General features: G+C 38.0%; 2 protein-coding genes across 2 annotated transcripts in view; both read left to right on the top strand.

Annotated features, from left to right (window-relative positions):
* Positions 1 to 18,554, top strand: part of LOC109073378 (B-cell receptor CD22-like) — a 32,765-nt gene extending 14,211 nt beyond the window's left edge. Inside the window, exons 3-11 of the mRNA XM_042736003.1 lie at positions 4,544 to 4,695; positions 5,242 to 5,505; positions 9,610 to 9,873; positions 10,480 to 10,743; positions 12,256 to 12,519; positions 14,333 to 14,596; positions 15,225 to 15,488; positions 17,935 to 18,208; positions 18,470 to 18,554. Coding sequence (XP_042591937.1) covers positions 4,544 to 4,695; positions 5,242 to 5,505; positions 9,610 to 9,873; positions 10,480 to 10,743; positions 12,256 to 12,519; positions 14,333 to 14,596; positions 15,225 to 15,488; positions 17,935 to 18,208; positions 18,470 to 18,554 — 2,095 coding nt within the window. The remainder of the gene's footprint in view (positions 1 to 4,543; positions 4,696 to 5,241; positions 5,506 to 9,609; positions 9,874 to 10,479; positions 10,744 to 12,255; positions 12,520 to 14,332; positions 14,597 to 15,224; positions 15,489 to 17,934; positions 18,209 to 18,469) is intronic.
* LOC109062976 (B-cell receptor CD22-like) lies at positions 162 to 2,763 on the top strand. The gene is made up of 6 exons (XM_042737201.1): positions 162 to 250; positions 581 to 639; positions 804 to 1,166; positions 1,313 to 1,633; positions 1,728 to 1,991; positions 2,618 to 2,763. The coding sequence occupies exons 2-6, from the start codon at positions 591 to 593 to the stop codon at positions 2,743 to 2,745; spliced, it is 1,125 nt and encodes a 374-aa protein (XP_042593135.1). The 5' UTR covers positions 162 to 250; positions 581 to 590; the 3' UTR covers positions 2,746 to 2,763.
* Positions 18,555 to 18,696: the final 142 nt, after the last annotated feature.

Raw genomic sequence — 18,696 nt, 5'->3', positions numbered from 1 at the left:
ATTATTATCAACATTGAACACTGGATCTCACATGATTTGTTTCAAGCAGATATAAATAAATGTGTTGAATATTCCATAAGCTTCATACTGATTTGCATATTTCTCAGTCAGGCTACTGTTACTGAGTTCTGACTAAAGGAGAAGTGGTGAATCTCTAATCTGAGTTAAATTGTGTCGTTTTCATACACAGTTCTCCCTCCGTTCAGTGTAGAAGCATCAGCTTGAGCTCTGTCTTCAACTCTCTTCTCTGGTAAGTCATTTACACACAACACACTCAAACTTACACTTACTCCTGTAGCTTTGAGATTCTGAAACATGTTCAAGATAAGCATGTCCTTTTTTTTTAAATCTTTAGTATTTTCATCTAAAAATCTAGAAATAAAACTGAAAATGAACCCACAACCTTTTGAGCTGCTAACACAACTGAGCCACAGGAACATTCTATCAATCAACAATTACCCTCACACACACCTGTAGATGATTGATAGGTGAACAGGATAAACAATCAAAAACAGGTCCAACATTTCTGCATTTTTAATTCTATAAAATGTCTTCATTTGTTTGTTTATTCTGCTGTAAGGTGAATGTAAATGATGGAAACATTGGTGACGTTCCTCCTCACTGGATCTCTGATACAAGGTCTCAGTCTTATAGATTATTCCTCTATTTAACAAGCTGAATTATTATTATGAAAGCAGTGCACTTTCATGTGACCTTCATGAGTTAAAGAGCAATAAGTGCTGCAGAAGTGTGTTCTGCTTGTATTCTCTGTGTGATTAATTTTTTCTATCTTTTTGTTTTAGGTGTTTTGTGTGGCTTTAATATCAATCTGCCGAAGAGAGTAGAAGCTCTGAAAGGATCTTGTGTTTTCATCCCCTGCACATTTGATATTGATCAACAATATAAAGATGACCTCACTGACAGTGCAAAGAGAATGTGGTTTAAAGACGGAGGAAGTACCGCTGTGTTTAACTCCAGCAGACCCAAGACTAGACCGTTAAAAGGAGAAATATTTGGCACTGCTACACAGAAAAACTGCACCACACGCATTGATAATGTCCGTCAGAGTCATAATGGGTCATATTACTTCAGACTTGAAGCCAATGGTAAATTGCAATATAACTACACAGAACCTACACACTCTCAAGTTCAAATTGGTGTCTTAGGTGAGTGTCATATTGTTCATGCTGCTTCTATAGTGTGACTGGACATGAAAAATAAATCTTCTACTGTACAATATATACCTTCATTTTTGATTATAATAATCCATATGATCTTGTAATATTTGACTGCGTCTCTATATGTGTTTCAGGATCTCCACCCAAACCCACACTGAGTGTCTTTCAGGATCAGCAGAAGGTGAGGAAGGAGGTGGAGGTGATTGAGGGAAGTTCAGTGAGTCTGCGCTGCTCTACTAAGATCTTCTGTCCGTCTCGTCCACCATCTCTCACATGGAGCTCATCTCTCATCGAGAGCGTCACAGGACAGCAGTATCAGAGCCAAACTGATATCATCTCTGATCTGAACTTCACTGTTTCTCACCGTCATCATGGAGTCACTTTCACCTGCACTGCAACACACCAGCTACAGAAGCAGATCACAAAACAAGAGTCCCGTCTGCTAAGTGTTCAGTGTAAGACAGGAATTATATCAATCTATTCTGATTTATCTATAATTAGTGCTGTAAATCATAAAGTAATCGCCTGAATGATTTTCTCCTCCACTAGATGCTCCTAAAAACACATCAGTGAGGATAAATCCAGCTGGTTTAGTTCTGGAGGGCCGTTCAGTGACTCTGAGCTGCAGCAGTGATGCAAACCCAGCAGTGAAGTACACCTGGTACAGAGACACTGAGAGACCTCTGAATCCAGTTCAGACCGGACCAAACCTGACCATCAACAACACTGACCCGACACACAGCGGACGATACTACTGTACAGCTGAGAACAAACACGGCACACAGAACTCATCAGTGCTGCTGGACGTCCAGTGTGAGTATTAAAGGGGAAATCGGATGCAAAATTCACTTTTACATGGTGTTTGCATATAAATGTGTCTTAGCAGTGTGAGGGAACAATCACCCTACAATGATAAAAATCCTTTTTTATTTTTAAATCCCCACAAACAAACAGTTTCAATTATCAGGCTGTTTTGATTTTCTGAACAGTATGACATCATATTGCTCAAGCCCCGCCCACGACCGCTGACAGACTGTCACATATTAACATATTTCCGCCCTCAGCCAGTTCTATGCTGTCTGTTATTTTCTCCACAATCGAGCAGCTGTAGAAGCAACAATGTCTCGTAAACAATGCAGGTGTTTTGTAGCTGAATGTAAAAGTGAACATAAGAGTCTTCATTTTTTCCCGCCACTGAGGGCATGACTTTACTATTATTTAAAAAAATGTCATAATACTAAATACCATGACATCCAGTGTCAGTACTTGTTACTCTTGTGGACGTCCAGTACGAGTAATTTGTAATCAGCTGAGTCCAGTAGAAGTACATGGTGATCTGCTGGACGTCCAGTGTGAGTCTAAAATAGAGAGGTTTAAACGTGCAGTCTTTCAACTCTTAAAGTGTTAAATCACACATACATTGCACATCTTTTTTTCAGATGCTCCAAAAAACACATCGTTGTCAGCATTTCCCTCCAGCTCAGTGATGAGGGGCAATCCAGTGACTCTGAGCTGCAGCAGTGATGCAAACCCAGCAGTGAACCTACACCTGGTACAGAGACACTGAGAGCCCTCTGAATCCAGTTCAGACCGGACCAAACCTGACTATCAACAACACCGACCCGACAACACAGCGGACGATACTACTGTACAGCTGAGAACAAACACGGCACACAGAACTCATCAGTGCTGCTGGACGTCCAGTGTGAGTATTACAAGTAGGGGTGTAGCCTAACGATTCACTCGTTTTCTCGATGCATCGATCTTGAAACATGATTTTTGAATCATGAATAGTCTATTTCCAACATTAATCGATTTAAAATGCTAAGAATCGAATGAATTGTGATTTCTATAGCGATTCAATGCTTTCAAAATATATACAAATTAAATTACTACAAGCAGAAATTAATGGATACTTTGAAAAGTGTTCGTGCCTCGCATCTCTCCTTCACGTGCTGCACTATTTACCGCCTGTGACTGTCACAGAATTGCGCTCGCGCTCAGTTCGTCTCACTGACACATTTTTTTTAGCAGCTGATGTGTGATCTCTCCTTAGTACTCGTGGCCAGTAATGCTAAAGTGAAGTAGTTTTACTTTTCTGTAGTTTTTCAATGGCTCTCGGTCATACCGACGACATGAGCAGTCGAAGGTTACGCATTTATTGCATGAACAGAACAAAATTGTAAGTGTCTAAAGCATACATACAGTTCCACTGAATGATAAATGTATTTAACAATATTGTTAAACTGAATTGTTATGCCCTGTCTAGGGGTAGAGCGCAACATGGACAAAAATGAATGTGAACAATCAACTTCTTTTGAATTTTTATTTGGGAGTCCAATTTCAGGAGCTGACGGTGCCAAAATAATAAACAAAATGTTCTAAATATTAAACCCTCTAAAATTACCTATCCAAAATAAAAAAAATAAAAATAAAAATACAACTCTCTAACCTAACTACCTAATCCAAAAACAGAGATCCAAATGTTACAAAAACAAAAGATGGCGTCTGACTTCTTACTTCCCAAAAACTATTTACAATATTCACAATAAATATTTACAAAGAAAAATCAAGTTCAGAGTGATAATCCAAAATCACAATTGTACAACAGGCAAGTGTCGGGTAAGCCAGAGGACCGTTAAAAAACAACAAATATCCAAACAATCTCTCTCGAAGCATACTAATGGGGTAAATTAGCACAAGCACAGCACAAACAAACAACATAGTTCACAAAACGGACCCCCATTAAAGGAAATGCTGTCATCTCTTTTAAGGGAGATGAGACCAATCAGAGGACGACAACAATGAGTCTGCAGGAACCAATCAGCAGCAACCTGGGCAGACACACACAAACCAGCAGAACAAACACAACAAAACTATAGGGTCTTAACAGAATGTATGAAGGAAACTTAAAATAACCACAGCATTAACAACAACCTTGAAATAAGAGTGCAAGGTTTATCTGACAATCAGATGCATGAAAGTAGTGTTTGTTGCTGGGTCATTCTCCATTTGTGGTAGCAAGTGGTGTCCCTTTACAACAGCTGAAATAAACTTTAAATACCTATAAATCATAAAATGTCTGCCCAAAGATTCACAGCCCTAATTACGAGTCTTTACTCATACAAATATCCCAAATATTTAAAGTGACTTGTTTTGCAAAGTGTAGCATTACCAACCTTTATACTGCATATAATAGATGTAAAATATGACTATATATTGTGCCTGCCTACATTTTTTTCTGTTCTTTTAGATGCTCCTAAAAACACATCAGTGAGGATAAATCCAGCCAGTTTAGTTCTGGAGGGCCGTTCAGTGACTCTGAGCTGCAGCAGTGATGCAAACCAGTGTTGGCATGAGAAAGGGTACAGAGACACTGAGAGACCTCTGAATCCAGTTCAGACCGGACCAAACCTGACCATCAACAACACCGACCCGACACACAGCGGACGATACTACTGTACAGCTGAGAACAAACATGGCACACAGAACTCATCAGTGCTGCTGGACGTCCAGTGTGAGTATTAAAGAGGACATCGGGACATTTTTTTTTAAATACCCCAAAACATAGTCTCAATTATCAAGCCGTTTTGATTTTCTGCGCAGTATGACATCATATTGCTCAAGTCCTGCCCACGACTGCTTACAGACTGTCACGTTAGCATATTTCCGCCCTCAGCCAGTTCTATGCTGTCTGCAAATTTCTCCACAATCGAGCAGCTGCAGAGACAACAATGTCTCGTAAACAATGCAGGTGTTTTGTAGCTGAATGTAAAAGTGAACATAAGAGTCTTCATTTTCTCCCGACATCAGAGCCACTGAGGACATGCCTTTACTATTATTAAAAAAAAAGTCATAATACTGAATACCACAACATCCAGTGTCAGTACTTGTTACTCTTGTGGACGTCCAGTACGAGTAATTTGTAATCAGTTGAGTCCAGTGGAAGTACATGGTGATCTGCTGGACGTCCAGTGTGAGTCTAAAATAGAGAGGTTTAAACGTGCAGTCTTTCAACTCTTGAAGTGTTAAATCACACATACATTGCACATCTTTTTTTCAGATGCTCCAAAAAACACATTGTTGTCAGCGTTTCCCTCCGGCTCAGTGATGAGGGGCAATCCAGTGACTCTGAGCTGCAGCAGTGATGCAAACCCAGCAGTGAACTACACCTGGTACAGAGACACTGAGAGACCTCTGAATCCAGTTCAGACCGGACCAAACCTGACCATCAACAACACCAACCCGACACACAGCGGACGATACTACTGTACAGCTGAGAACAAACACGGCACACAGAACTCATCAGTGCTGCTGGACGTCCAGTGTGAGTATTAAAGTAGGGGTGTAGCCTAACGATTCACTCGTTTTCTCAATGCATCGATTACAAACCCTGACGATGCATCAGTCTTTAAACAAAATTTTTGAATCATGCATAGTCGATTTCCGACATTCCGAGTTGTGATTTCTATAGTGATTCAATGCTTTCAAAATATATACACATTAAATTACTACAAGCAGAAATTAATGGAGACTTTGAAGTGTTTGTGTCTCACATCTGTCCTTCACGTGCTGCACTATTTACCGCCTGTGACTGTCACAGAATTGTGCTCGCGCTCAGTTCGTCTCACTGACACGTTTTTTAACAGCTGATGTGTGATCTCTCCTTAGTACTCGTGGCCAGTATTGCTAAAGTGAAGTAGTTTTACTTTTCTGTAGTTTTTCAATGGCTCTCGGTCATACCGACGACATGAGCAGTCGAAGGTTACGCATTAATTGCATGAACAGAACAAAAATTCAAGTGTCTAAAGTGCAGTTCCATTGAATGATAAATGTGTTTTAACATTTTAACACAGCATTATCAACAACCTTGAAATAAGAGCGTGAAGTTTATCTTATAATCAGTGAAAATGAAAGTGATGTGACAAACAGCCAAATATGGTGACCCATACTCGGAATTCGTGCTCTGCTTTTAACCCATCCAAAGTGCACACACACAGCAGTGAACACACACACACACCGTGAACACACACCCGGAGCATTGGGCAGCCATTTATGCATTAGCAGTTGGGGGTTCGGTGCCTTGCTCAAGGGCACCTCAGTCGTGGTATTGAGGGTGGAGAGAGTGCTGTACATACACTCCCCCCACCGACAATTCCTGCCAGCCCGAGACTCGAACTTGCAACCTTTCAAAAATTCAAAAAATAAATAAAAACTATTCTCCTTTGACAGAAATAGGGGCCAAGATAAACAATTAAACATTTATTTTAAAAACTGAAATTGAAATGATCAATGAAACTGAAACCCATAAAGTAATTTGTTTATTTATTAATTATTACCTAAAGCTGCATATCGCTGCTCATTTTAGAACAAAGCAAAATTTTACTTCAAATATTGGTAACACCATAGACATAATTGGTTGTGTTGCCAGTGTTTGATTGAAATCATTTAAAAAATTTACCTAATAACCTAATAAATAAATACAATTTAACCTAATATTTAACCTAATAAATAGATAAATACAATTTATGAATGATGCAGTGCTGATTGACATATGACTTTATTATAGTACAGAAACTATAAAGTATATATTCTACCTTATTCTGTGCAGAAAATTGAAATAATTGTTTGTAGTATAATTTAAAGAGGTAAGAAAATAATTTATTGTAAAAATAAATAAATAAATAAATAAATAATAAATAAATAATACATGCATACATAAAATTATGAAATTTCTGTCACTTCTGAAATGATGGCTACGCCCGTGGTGTGACAAAATGTTAGCCTTTTCTTAATACTTTTAAAGCTCTTTTTTAAATTCTTGGCTTACAAAAAAACTACATATGTCATGTCATGCCATAGCATCATTTTTTTTTTTGTTAACAACTGTTTATTGAATTTTTTTTTTTTCTGTGAACAGTAGTATCAAGCAAAGAAGCAACTGTACAAATTTAGAACCCATCCCAACCCATCCCACCCCCTGGTAGACTTAAGGGTAGAGAAGAAAAATTAATAATTAAATACATAAAGTAAAATAAATAATAATAATAAAAAAATAAATTAAGTAATATTAATACATAAAATACAATAAAATAATATTTACAAAGATTTTAGAAAAGATGACACAAAATTAAAAGATGAATGCCATAAATTAACAGTTTTCACATTAGACCCATGTATACGAGAAGTTGAGAGGTTCCATCAAGATAATGTCCAACAAATATACCGCCCAGGTTTGTCTGTCCATTGTGTGAGGGGGATTCCAACGGTTGACTAGCAACTTTTTTGCTGCAGTGAGAGCAGCTAACAGTAAACATCTTTGTTGGACGGACAAGGTGAAGTCCTAAAAGTCATTCATGAAAAAATTGCGTGGAGTCAAACAAATCTCAGTACCCAACAAATAAGAAAGGTCCTTTGAGAGCTGAGACCAAAAAGGAGAGAGAGAGGGTCACTCCCAAAAAAAATTCAAAAATGTGCCTAAAGATCCTTGTGAACAGAGATTGCACTTAGAAGAATAAGACATATTCATATGAAAACGTTTCATTGGAGTCAAGTAAACCCTATGCAGCAATTTCCAATGAATCATTTGGTGGTTAGGGTTTTTAGAAGACAGTTTAAACATTCCCCATATCTGATCTGAAAATAAAACATGTACATCCTCATTAAGATCCTTAGCCCTAACAGTTGTAATAGATAAAGGTTTGTATGAATGCTCAAGAAGAAAAAGATAGATGACTGAAGCAGAAGAGGGAGATTCCTCAGAGGAAAGGATTAGTTTGCGCAAAGGGTGAATATGCACCTCATATGCCCGTAGGGCCGATCTAACGCGCAAATACATAAAGGAAGTGCCTGGCAGATTATATTGAATTTTAAGATTCTGGAAGGATTGTAAACCAGTATCATCATAGATATCTCCCAGAGTGTTTACTTTATGATGAGTCCATTGCGGACAATGGAATGGAGTATTGCCTGATAAAAGATTATTGTTGTGGAAAAATTGGCGAATGCTTATGCCATATTGTAACTAGTTGTAAACGTCTTTCAACATCCCTCCATGTGGATAGGAGATGGGTTACAATGGGACCAAACCTAGATTTAAACTGCCTAAGCGGAACCCCCGAAAAAAAAACAAGATGCTTCAATTTATATGGATACACAATAGATTCCTCAATTGCTCTCCAAGATACAGAAGCATCAGGGTCAAAGCAAACTGATAAAGGGCGGAGGGAAAAGGCTTGAGCATACAGTCTAAAATTAGGGAGAGAAAGACCTCCATGTAATCTACTTCGTTGTAAGGTAGTCAGTTTAATACGAGGACGTTTCCCATTCCATATATACCGTGAAAAACATGCATCAAGTTTGTTCCAGCAGCCAACTGGTGGAGCGAGAGGAATCATGGAAGAAAAGAAATTGATACGTGGGAGAACATTCATTTTAATCACCGATATACAGTACGAGCCTGAAGAGAAGTAGGAAGATGAGACCAATTTTCCAAATCTGAGGATATTTTGGCTAGAAAACTATTATAGTTTTTTGAAAGGATTTCTTGCAGAGAAGGAAAAACATCTATCCCCAAGTTCTTAAAGTTTTGAACCAATGGAATAGATACTGAAAGGGAAGTGGGATCAAATTTAGAATTGAGGGGAAATAGACATGACTTACTCCAATTAATTTTAAGCCCAGAGAGAGATCCAGAATGGCCAAATAAATTCAATACATGAGGAATAGAATGTGACGGCTTCTCCAAAAACAATAAGATATCATCAGCAAATAAAGAAATATGATGATGAGTATTCCTTATAATTATGGGAGAAATAGTTTCAGATCGTCGGACCGCTTGAGCTAAGGGTTCCAAGGATAAAGCAAATAACAGAGGAGAAAGCGGGCAACCCTGACGAGTACCTCGATGTATGAAGAATGGGTTAGAGCAAACAGAACCTGTGAGAACAGAGGCTGCTGGATTGACGTACAGAACTTTTATCATGTTTATGAAACTATGCCATAGCATCATTAAATTAACATCTAACAATGGACAAAAGTGTTTTTTCTTTCTTTTTCAAACCTATGGTTCTCTAACCATAAAGGCTGCTGTGTAATTTGCCCCTTGACTAAGCATTTAAAGAATTTTAGGGTCGCATTTAAATAATCCTGTTAATGCACTTAAAGAATGCAGAATAGAATTGAATCGTTCTGAATTTGCAAAAATCATTCTTGAATCGAATTGAAAACCTATGAATCATGAATCAAACCATTTCACTGTCTACCCAAAGATTCACAGCCCTAATTACGAGTCTTTACTCGTACAAATATTCCAAATATTTAAAGTGACTTGTTTTGCACAGTGTAGGATTATCAACCGTTATACTGCATATAATAGATGTAAAATATGACTATATATTGTTCCTGCCTACATTTTTTTCTGTTCTTTTAGATGCTCCTAAAAACACATCCGTGAGGATAAATCCAGCTGGTTTAGTTCTGGAGGGCCGTTCAGTGACTCTGAGCTGCAGCAGTGATGCAAACCCAGCAGTGAACTACACCTGGTACAGAGACACTGAGAGACCTCTGAATCCAGTTCAGACCGGACCAAACCTGACTATCAACAACACCGACCCGACACACAGCGGACGATACTACTGTACAGCTGAGAACAAACAAGGCACACAGAACTCATCAGTGCTGCTGGACGTCCAGTGTGAGTATTAAAGTGGACATCGGATGGAAAATTCACTTTTACATGGTGTTTGCATATAAATGTGTCTTAGCAGTGTGAGGAAACAACCACCCTACAATCATAAAAATCCTTTTTTTTTTTTATCCCCAAAAACATAAACAGTCTCAATTATCAAGCCGTTTTGATTTTCTGAACAGTATGACATCATATTGCTCAAGCCCCGCCCACAACCGCTGACGGACTGTCACATATTAGCATATTTCCGCCCTCAGTCAGTTCTACGCTGTCTGTCATTTTTTCCACAATCAAGCAGCTGCAGAGACAACAATGTCTCTTAACTAATGCAGGTGTTTTGTAGCTGAATGTAAAAGTGAACATAAGAGTCTTCATTTTCTCCTGACATCAGAGCCACTGAGGACATGGCTTTACTATTATTTTAAAAAAATGTCATAATACTAAATACCACGACATCCAGTGTCAGTACTTGTTACTCTTGTGGACGTCCAGTAGAAGTACATGGTGATCTGCTGGACGTCCAGTGTGAGTCTAAAATAGAGAGGTTTAAACGTGCAGTCTTTCAGCTCTTAAAGTGTTAAATCACACATACATTGCACATCTTTTTTTCAGATGCTCCAAAAAACACATCATTGTCAGCGTTTCCCTCCGGCTCAGTGATGAGGGGCAATCCAGTGACTCTGAGCTGCAGCAGTGATGCAAACCCAGCAGTGAACTACACCTGGTACAGAGACACTGAGAGACCTCTGAATCCAGTTCAGACCGGACCAAACCTGACCATCAACAACACCGACCCGACACACAGCGGACGATACTACTGTACAGCTGAGAACAAACACGGCACACAGAACTCATCAGTGCTGCTGGACGTCCAGTGTGAGTATTAAAGTAGGGGTGTAACGATTCACTCGTTTTCCCGATGCATCGATCTTGTAACATGAATTTTGAATCATGAAGTCGATTTCTGACATTAAATCGATTTAAAATTCTAAGAATCGAATGAATTGTGATTTCTATAGCAATTCGATGCTTTCAAAATATATACAAATTAAATTACTACAAGCAGAAATTAATGGAGAATTTAAAAAATGTTTGTGCCTCGCATCTCTCCCTCTTGGGCTCCACTATTTAGCACCGGTGTCTGTCACAGGATTGCGTTCACAGTCAGTTCGTCTCACCGATACATTGTTTGAGCAGCTGATGTGTGATCTCTCCTTAGTACACGTGGTCAGTAATGCTAAAGTGAGGTAGTTTTGCTTTTCTGTAGTTTTTCAATGGCTCTCGGTCATACCAATGACATGAGCATTCGAAGGTTACACATTTATTGCATGAACAGAGCAAAAATGTAAGTGTCTAAAGCATACGCACAGTTCCATTGAATGATAAATGTGTTTTAACAATGTTGTTAAACTGAATTGTTACGCTCCGTCGAGGTGTAGAGCGCAACATGGAAAAAAATGAGTGTGAACAATCAACTTTTGAATTTTTATTTAGGAGTCCAGTTTCAGGAGCCAACGATGCCAAAATTACAAACAAAACATTCTAAATATTAAACCCTCTAAAATTACCTATCCAAAAAAAATAAAAATAAAAAATACAATTCTCTAACCTAACTACCTAATCCAAAAACAGAGATCCAAACATTACAAAAACAAAAGATGGCGTCTGACTTCTTACTTCCCAAAAACTATTTACAATATTCACAATAAATGTTTACAAAGAAAAATCAAGTTCAGAGTGATAATCCAAAATCACAATCGTTCAACAGGCAAGTGTCGGGTAAGCCAGAGGACCGTTACAAAACAACAAATATCCAAACAATCTCTCTCGAAGCATACGTAAATCAGCACAAGCACAGCACAAACGCCCCCCATTAAAGGAAATGCTGTCATCTCTTTTAAGGGAGATGAGACTAATCATAGGATGACAGCAATGAGTCTGCAGGAACCAATCAGCAGCAACCTGGGCAGACACACACAAACCAGCAGAACAAACACAACAAAACTATAGGGTCTTAACAGAATGTATGAAGGAAACTGTTAAAATAACCACAGCATTAACAACAACCTTGAAATAAGAGTGCAAGGTTTATCTGACAATCAGATGCATGAAAGTAGTGTTTGTTGCTGGGTCATTCTTCATTTGTCGTAGCAAGTGGTGTCCCTCTGCTTTACAACAGTTGAAATAAATTTTAAATACCAATAAATCATAAAATGTCTACCCAAAGATTCACAGCCCTAATTACGAGTCTTAACTCATACAAATATTAGAAATATATAAAGTCACTTGTTTTGCACAGTGTAGCATTACCAACCTTTATACTGCATATAATAGATGTTCAATATGACTATATATTGTTCCTGCCTACATTTCTTTCTGTTCTTTTAGATGCTCCTAAAAACACATCAGTGAGGATAAATCCAGCTGGTTTAGTTCTGGAGGGCCGTTCAGTGACTCTGAGCTGCAGCAGTGATGCAAACCCAGCAGTGAACTACACCTGGTACAGAGACACTGAGAGACCTCTGAATCCAGTTCAGACCGGACCAAACCTGACCATCAACAACACTGACCCGACACACAGCGGACGATACTACTGTACAGCTGAGAACAAACACGGCACACAGAACTCATCAGTGCTGCTGGACGTCCAGTGTGAGTATTAAAGTAGGGGTGTAGCCTAACGATTCACTCGTTTTCTCGATGCATCGATCTTGTAACATGATTTTTGAATCATGAATAGTCAATTTCCAACATTAATCGATTTAAAATGCTAAGAATCAAATGAATTGCGATTTCTATAGCGAGTCGATGCTTTCAGAATATACACAAATTAAATAACTACAAGCAGAAATTAATGGAGACTTTGAAAAGTGTTTGTGCCTCGCATCTCTCATTCACGTGCTGCACTATTTACCACCTGTGACTGTCACAGGACTGTGCTCACTCTCAGTTAGTCTCACAGACACATTTTTTAGCAGCTGATGTGTGATCTCTCCTTAGTACTCGTGGCCAGTAATGCTAAAGTGAAGTAGTTTTACTTTTCTGTAGTTTTTCAATGGTTCTCAGTCATACCAATGACATGAGCATTCGAAGGTTACGCATTAATTGTATGAACAGAACAAAAATTTAAGTGTCTAAAGCACAGTTCCATTGAATGATAAATGTTTTTTAACGATGTTGTTAATCCAAATGTAGGAATGAAACTGTTAAAATAACCACAGCATTAACAACAACCTTGAAATAAGAGCGCAAGATTTATCTGATAATGCATGAAAGTAGTATTTCTTCATTTGTGGTGGCAAGTGGTGTCCCTCTACTTTACAACAGTTGAAGTAAACTTTAAATACCAACTAGATAGTAAAGTTTGTAGGCAAACTTCAAATTGGTTTGAAAAAGCTTAGTCAGAAAGTTTGAAGTAGTTTTAAAAGCTTGAACTTTGTGGGTTTTCAATTTTAACTAATTTGAAGTAATTTTAAAGCATGATTAGCAAGTGACTAGTATGTCGCTAACATGATTAGCAAGTTACTAGCATGTCACTAGTGTGTTTCCAGCATGATTAGCATGTCACTAGCATGTTGTTGGCATTATTAGCAAGTAACTAGCATGTTGCTAGCATGATAAGCAAGTGACTAGCATGTTGTTAACATGATCAACAAAGTTACTTGCATGTCCTTAGCATGTTTCTAGCATGTTGTTAGCATGATTAACAAGGGATTATTCATGATGCTAGCATGATTAGCAAGTGACTAGCATTTTGCTAGCATGACTAGCAACTGACTAGCATGTCTTTAGCATGATTAGGAGTTACTTGCATGTCTTTAGCATGTTACTAGCATGTTGTTAGCATTATTAACAAGTCACTAGCATGTTGTTAACATGTTGTTAGCATGATTAATAAGTGATTAACATGATGCTAGCATTATTAGCAAGTGACTAGCATGTTACTAGCATGACATTAGCATGTTAGCATGATTAGCAAGTGACTAGCATTTCATTAGCATGTTACCATGATTAGCAAGTGACTAACATGTCATTAGTATGAATAGCAAGTTACTAGCATGTCGCTAGCATATTTCCAGCATGATTAGCAAATGAGTAGCATACTATAGCCTTTTATTTTATGAAAATGAGATAAAGAATTTTTCGTACTGAAAGAGAAGTGATCTCGTGCTCACAGACGTGCCAGGCTACATCTGCAGCTAATCTGAATAATAATCTGAATAAAAAGAAGAATGTAGTTATATACAATTCATGAATGATGCAGTGCTAATTGACATATGATTTATTACAGTACAGAAACTATAAAGTATATTTTCTTTATATAGTCTTTATTCATACAAATATTCCAAATATTTAAAGTCACTTGTTTTGCACAGTGTAGCATTACCAACCTTTATGCTGCATATAATAGATGTAAAATTTGACTATATATTGTTCCTGCCTACATTTCTTTCTGTTCTTTTAGATGCTCCTAAAAACACATCCGTGTCTCTAAATCCAGCTGGTTTAGTTCTGGAGGGCCGTTCAGTGACTCTGAGCTGCAGCAGTGATGCAAACCCAGCAGTGAACTACACCTGGTACAGAGACACTGTGAGACCTCTGAATCCAGTTCAGACCGGACCAAACCTGACCATCTACAACACCGACCCGACACACAGCGGACGATACTACTGTACAGCTGAGAACAAACACGGCACACAGAACTCATCAGTGCTGCTGGACGTACAGTGTGAGTATTAAAGGGGACATCGGATGCAAAATTCACTTTTACATGGTGTTTGCATATAAATGTGTCTTAGCAGTGTGAGGAAACAACCACCCTACAATGATACAAATATTTTTTTTAAATCCCCAAAAACAAAGTCTCAATTATCAAGCTGTATTGATTTTCCTGAACAGTATGACATCATATTGCTCAAGCCCCGCCCACGACCGCTGACAGACAATCACATATTAGCATATTTCCGCCCTCAGTCAGTTCTAAGCTGTCTGCAATTTTCTCCACAATCGAGCAGCTGCAGAGACAACAATGTCTCGTAAGCAATGCAGGTGTTTTGTAGCTGAATGTAAAAGTGAACATAAGAGTCTTCATTTTCTCCCGACACTGAGGACACGCCTTTACTATTATTTTTTTTTTTTTTTAAAGTCATAATACTAAATACCATGACATCTAGTGTCAGTACTTGTTACTCTTGTGGATGTCCAGTGCGAGTAATTTGTAATCAGCTGAGTCCAGTGGAAGTACATGGTGATCTGCTGGACGTCCAGTGTGAGTCTAAAATAGAGAGGTTTAAACGTGCAGTCTTTCAACTCTTGAAGTGTTAAATCACACATACATTGCACATCTTTTTCCTCAGTTGCTCCAAAAAACACATCATTGTCAGCGTTTCCCTCCGGCTCAGTGATGAGGGGCAATCCAGTGACTCTGAGCTGCAGCAGTGATGCAAACCCAGCAGTGAACTACACCTGGTACACAGAGACAGGATCTCAGTTTGAGCTCCTCCAGACTGGATATAATCACAGCTACATTGTGACAAACCCTACACACGGTGCACGGTATGGCTGTAAAGCTCAAAACCAGCATGGCCACTGCAATGCCTCAATTCAACTGGATGTTCAGTGTGAGTAAAAACACAGACCTCAAATTACTTTAATCTGATAAACTTAATCTGATGCTTGATAAATACTGTGAATATAGTACAATAACTACAGTAACTGCAGCAAACACATAATGCGCTAGATTGATTTGATTGTTGATTGCATTTTTTGTGGTTATAATAAATTGACATGAAAAAGTTGCAGCTTAACCATAAAAGCATGCAAGAATAGCATACTTTCTTTCACACAGTCAAAATATGAATTTCTGCACTGAAAAGACACCAAGGAGACAACCCCCAATCCCCCCCACCCCACAAAAGTATGTTTAAATGACATAAATGTTACATATAGCTTAAGCCAGGGGTCAGCAACCTTTTCGGCATGATGTGCCATTTTGAATTTTTCTGGTTAACCATTGTGCCATGCTATACGGTGTAATATCTTGGTGTGTGCATCAGGTTGATGGTGATTGACTATACAGTCAGCTGTGCACAGGCTGTGAAAATGAAAAAAGAAAAGCTGTGAAATAGCTGTAGCACTGTGACCAGCACTGTGGGGGCCTAATGGTTAGAGATTTGGACTTGTAACCAGAAGGTCGCAGGTTTGAGTCTCGGTGCTGGCAGGAGTTGTAGGTGGGAGGGAGTGAATGAACAGCGCTCTCTTCCACTCTCAATACCCATGGCTGAAGTGCCCTTGAGCGAGGCACTGAACCCCCCAGTTGCTCCCCAGGCGCTGGATATAGCTGCCCACTGCTCCGGGGGTGTGTTCACTTCTCACTGCTGTGTGGGTGCACTTGGATGGGTTAAATGCAGAGCACCAATTTCGAGTATGGGTTACCATACTTGACAAATGTCACGACTTTCACTTTCACTTTCACCAACGTCTTCATTTTCAGAAAATGCATCTGAGAAGACAGAGAGGATTTGGTTCCCCTTTTGTTAATAACTTTGTTACAGAGCAACATGTTAAAGTTATGCTACAGCATTTTGAAATGCAAGGTTTCGATAAATTCTTTGTGAAACTTCACTTAAACCAGTGAAATTACAAGAAGCTGTCAGCAGCTCTTCTATAAAGCCAATGCAGTGATCAAACTCTGGGGTATGAGTTGAGTTGATATAAGTTTCTGTGGCAACTGACAGCATTAGATACTGCACATTAAACAATGTTTAAAAAAAAAAAGTTAATGCAAAAATTTGCATTAATAATTAGATTCATGACAACTTCTAATGAAATTATGTTCAACCAACAAACTGCACAGATATAATTTGTAGCATAAACTAATCAACAGCTCAAAATAATCAAAATAATGTTTACATATAAAAATGAAAAATATCAACATTTATTGCCCTTGTTCCAAACCTGCATGACTTCTTTACTTTTCTGAGAAGATATTTTGAGAAATGTCTCAGTATATTTTCATTCATACAATGGATGTCAATGGGGTCCAGTGTTGTTCCCAACATTCTTCAAAATATCGTTTTGAAATAAAGTCATACAGGTTTGGTGAGTAAATGACAGAATGTTAATTTTTGGGTGAAGACTTTTTATAACCGAGTACAGCTGTAGTCAGAAGAGTAAAATGAGTTCTTCAGCACAATAATGGCACTTTCACCAGTGTGGTGTTTTGTAGACGGAACTAACCCTAACTTAATTATTGTGGCTTGTTGCTCTTTTCTACTTTAGCAAACTATTAGCATGAGGTTATGTTTTTTTTTTTTTTTTGTCATGAACACATTTGTATTCATCTACAGTGAACTGAACTTAAATTTACATAAATGATGTTAATATACCAACTTACTGAAATGCTAAAATATGTTTTGTTGTTTAGTTATAATATACTGACAACCACCATTAAATACTAAATTATAAATTAAATTTAAATAGGATTACTTGTTCTTCTGAAAACTGCATATTTAACAGTATTTTACTGTAAAATTACATGAAATGTCCTGTTAGATTTATTATTTTTTACAGTAAGAGAACTTGCTTATAACCAATTAAGATGGTTTTACTGTGACATTTTTAGTGTTTCACCATTAAAATTAAGAACATGATTTTGTTACACTGTAGAGACCATTAAAAATGTCTAAAATCTAAAAACATTAAACAAAAATGTCTAAAAATGACAAAAACAACAAAATTAAAGAAACTTTTAAATGGAAAATTATATATATAAAAACTAATTCATAATATCAATAAAAACTTTAGTATCTCAGTGATAATGAATACTAATTTAATGACATTTTAAATGATTATATTGTACTAAATAGCAGCTTTATCATTACAGATATGTAAATACAAATTTAAATGCATTAAATATCCTGTTAGATTTCTTAGGGAACTTGCTGTTAACATGTTTTTTACCATGGTTATTTTTAGTGTTTTATCATTCAAAAATCTGAACATGTTTTTACACTGTAGAGACCATCAAGATCTTCTTTATCATAACGATTATATTTTCTCTTTCAGTTGCTCCCAATATCTCCAGCTCTTGCAGCCGAAGCAGTGTAACGAAGTGTGTCTGTGAGGCTCATGGGAATCCCTGCCCTACACTAGAGTGGCGTCTGTCCAGACATGAGCTCTCTAACTCTGCAGAAACCTCCATCAGTGAGGAGACGTTAGGAAGCACAGGAGTGAAGAGTGTCCTGACCATCCATCAGTCCCTCACAGACACGGACGTCCTGCAGTGTTTCGCACAAACAAACAAACTCGGCAGCGTCAGAGCCAGCCACAGTTTCAGGCCGTCAGCCCACCGCCACAAGACACACGTGAGAAACACAACGGCTTTATCTGATCAACAAGAAAGATCTCAAATGATATCTTTATCCATGTGAAAACATAGCTGCTTAATTGTACTGAAAAATCTACTTGATATAATAAAGGATTAATGACACTTAGAGTACACTTTTAAAATTTCAGTATGTAATTATGTCAATTTGACATCTGAGATCTCCTGAACTATGAAAGACCAACCTCTGAGCAACCAAAACACTGTTTTTTGCAGGTTTCCATCCTCCGTCGTTGCTGCTCGGAGCTGCGGGCGGAGCCTCAATGCTGATGATCCGGTGCATCCTGATGCTCTGCTCTGAACGGTGGGAACAAAGAAGGAAAACATGATAACCACAATATTGGTGTAATATATGCGAAGATAAAGCTAACAAACAACACACACACACACACACACACATATATATACTACATTAGTATCTATATATATATATATCTATCGAT

The sequence above is a fragment of the Cyprinus carpio genome, chromosome A4 (genome assembly GCF_018340385.1).
Source record: "Cyprinus carpio isolate SPL01 chromosome A4, ASM1834038v1, whole genome shotgun sequence".
NCBI classification, from domain to species: Eukaryota; Metazoa; Chordata; class Actinopteri; order Cypriniformes; family Cyprinidae; genus Cyprinus; species Cyprinus carpio.
Note: the sequence above shows the minus strand (reverse complement) of the source record. Positions and strands in the feature narration are given on the sequence as shown.